This window comes from Salmo trutta, chromosome 16, assembly GCF_901001165.1.
Source record: "Salmo trutta chromosome 16, fSalTru1.1, whole genome shotgun sequence".
Classification (NCBI taxonomy): Eukaryota; Metazoa; Chordata; class Actinopteri; order Salmoniformes; family Salmonidae; genus Salmo; species Salmo trutta.
Window position 1 is genome coordinate 24,261,584 of NC_042972.1, and position 1,948 is coordinate 24,263,531.

General features: G+C 43.8%; 1 protein-coding gene across 1 annotated transcript; it reads left to right on the forward strand.

Moving 5' to 3' along the window:
- Positions 1-1,436: 1,436 nt before the first annotated feature.
- LOC115150362 (NAD-dependent protein lipoamidase sirtuin-4, mitochondrial) lies at positions 1,437-1,948 on the forward strand. Its single transcript, XM_075074234.1, is given in 2 exon segments — positions 1,437-1,753; positions 1,755-1,948. Coding segments are annotated over 2 exon segments (489 nt in total). The 3' UTR covers positions 1,927-1,948.

Sequence of the window (1,948 nt, forward strand, 5' to 3'; positions counted from 1 at the left end):
GATGTGCGCAAACCTGGTGGCCAACTACAAGGAACGTCTGACCTCTGTGATTGCCAACAAGGTTGCCACCAAGTACTAAGTCATGTTTTGCAGAGGGGTCAAATACTTATTTCCCTCATTAAAATGTAAATCATTTTATAACATTTATGACATGGTTTTTTCTGGATTTTTTTGTTATTATTCTGTCTCTCACTGTTCAAATAAACCTACTATTAAAATTATAGACTGATCATTTCTTTGTAAGTGGGCAAACTTACAAAATCAGCAGGGGATCAAATACTCCCCCCCCCACTGTATACTGTAGCTAAGAAAATAGTAAGTGTATCTTGTGTAGTAAGCTGTTAGTAGCCCATGTGCTTCACCCTAATAATTTGGTCCCTTTCCCCCTCATAACTTAGCCTACTGTCCTGACTTGGTGGTGCACATGTAACCAATAGCTTGTTTTAGAGAAATGTAATCATCTAATATTGTAAGAGATTTCACTGTCTGTTCATATGCCCCCTTTATTTATCCTACGGTTCTGACTTGGTGTACAGGGAGAACACTAAGAATGGCCCATGTTCTGAATTCTGTCACTGTACATTTCCAAAGAGCAGAACAAATAGTTGTATTGAGTATGTCTGTCCTAGTTCACTCATTGTCTTAATCGAAATGACGGATTGCCTCTTATCCGCTCGTTGTCCCCTTATGCCATAGTTTGTACATCTCAATTGTCAGTAGAAATTAAGCAAGTCAGCCATATCTTTTTTAAAGGCAGTAAATGTGGCAGAATTAAATGTTTCGCTGCTATTCAAGGCTTCGCTGATAGCCAGGTGTAGCGGTGGTAAGGATTCACTCCATGGTGCTGAAACGAAAGCTCTGCTCTACCTCGTGACATTATAAGGTACGTTACATGACACTGAATTGTATTAGCTCCTTTCAATGTGTACTTTATGCCTGTTGCGGTTGTACGCTTATCGGTTTTCCTCCAATTAACCTTGTCAAAAAAATCTCATCAAATTGAAGGGGTTCCCAGCTGATGACGAGTTCAATGATAAGCCAGATTTCGGAAAAACAAAACGTTGGTCTTGACTAAAGCGTTTTATATGTTTACAGGTCGAATACTGTAACAGACAAAGTGAACAATTACTGAGTCAGATAAAGCCAAGTTAGGAATTTAGGAGTTATAATTATCGCTTGGTGACCCTAATAATATTGTATTTTGAATGAGAGATGTAACAAACTTGTGATGAGGCATCATTACACCTGTCATGTGTTCCTTAATTGACATAATCTCATCTGGTCTGAGTGACATTTGCTCTCTAGACATTCTCACTTTATGGAGTTACTTACCCACTGAAACACTTGATCCCAACAGGTTCCTTTTTTTGAAAGGTGTATCCGAAAACAACAACATACTCAAAAAGCATAAATCTTACTACGTACTCTGAATGCAGATGCAGTTGCTGAGGAGACCCCTGACACTGTGTGGTGCGGCCCCTGGGAGGCGGGCAACATCATCTGTTCCCGCGAGTATCCAGCGCTTCGTGCCCGCCAGCAGCACCATCAATGCCCACGCCCTGGAGCGGCTACAGGCCTTTTTTCGTGCCACACGCCTCTTCGTCATCACTGGAGCTGGGCTCTCCACAGAGTCTGGCATCCCAGACTACCGCTCAGATGGGGTGGGTCTCTATGCTCGCAAAGACAGGCGACATATGCAGCACGCAGAGTATATATGTAGTGCCCAGTCTCGTCAGCTCTACTGGGCTAGGAACTGTGGGCTGGACACAGTTCTCCTCTCATCAGCCAAACTCTGCCCACCTGGCCCTGCAGCAGTGGGAGGAACAGGGAAAGGTCCACTGGCTGGTTACGCAGAATGTGGACGCGCTTCATTCCAAGGCAGGGCACCAAGGACTGACTGAACTGCACGGCTGCGCTCACAGGTAGGAGTGAATGACTGACACACACA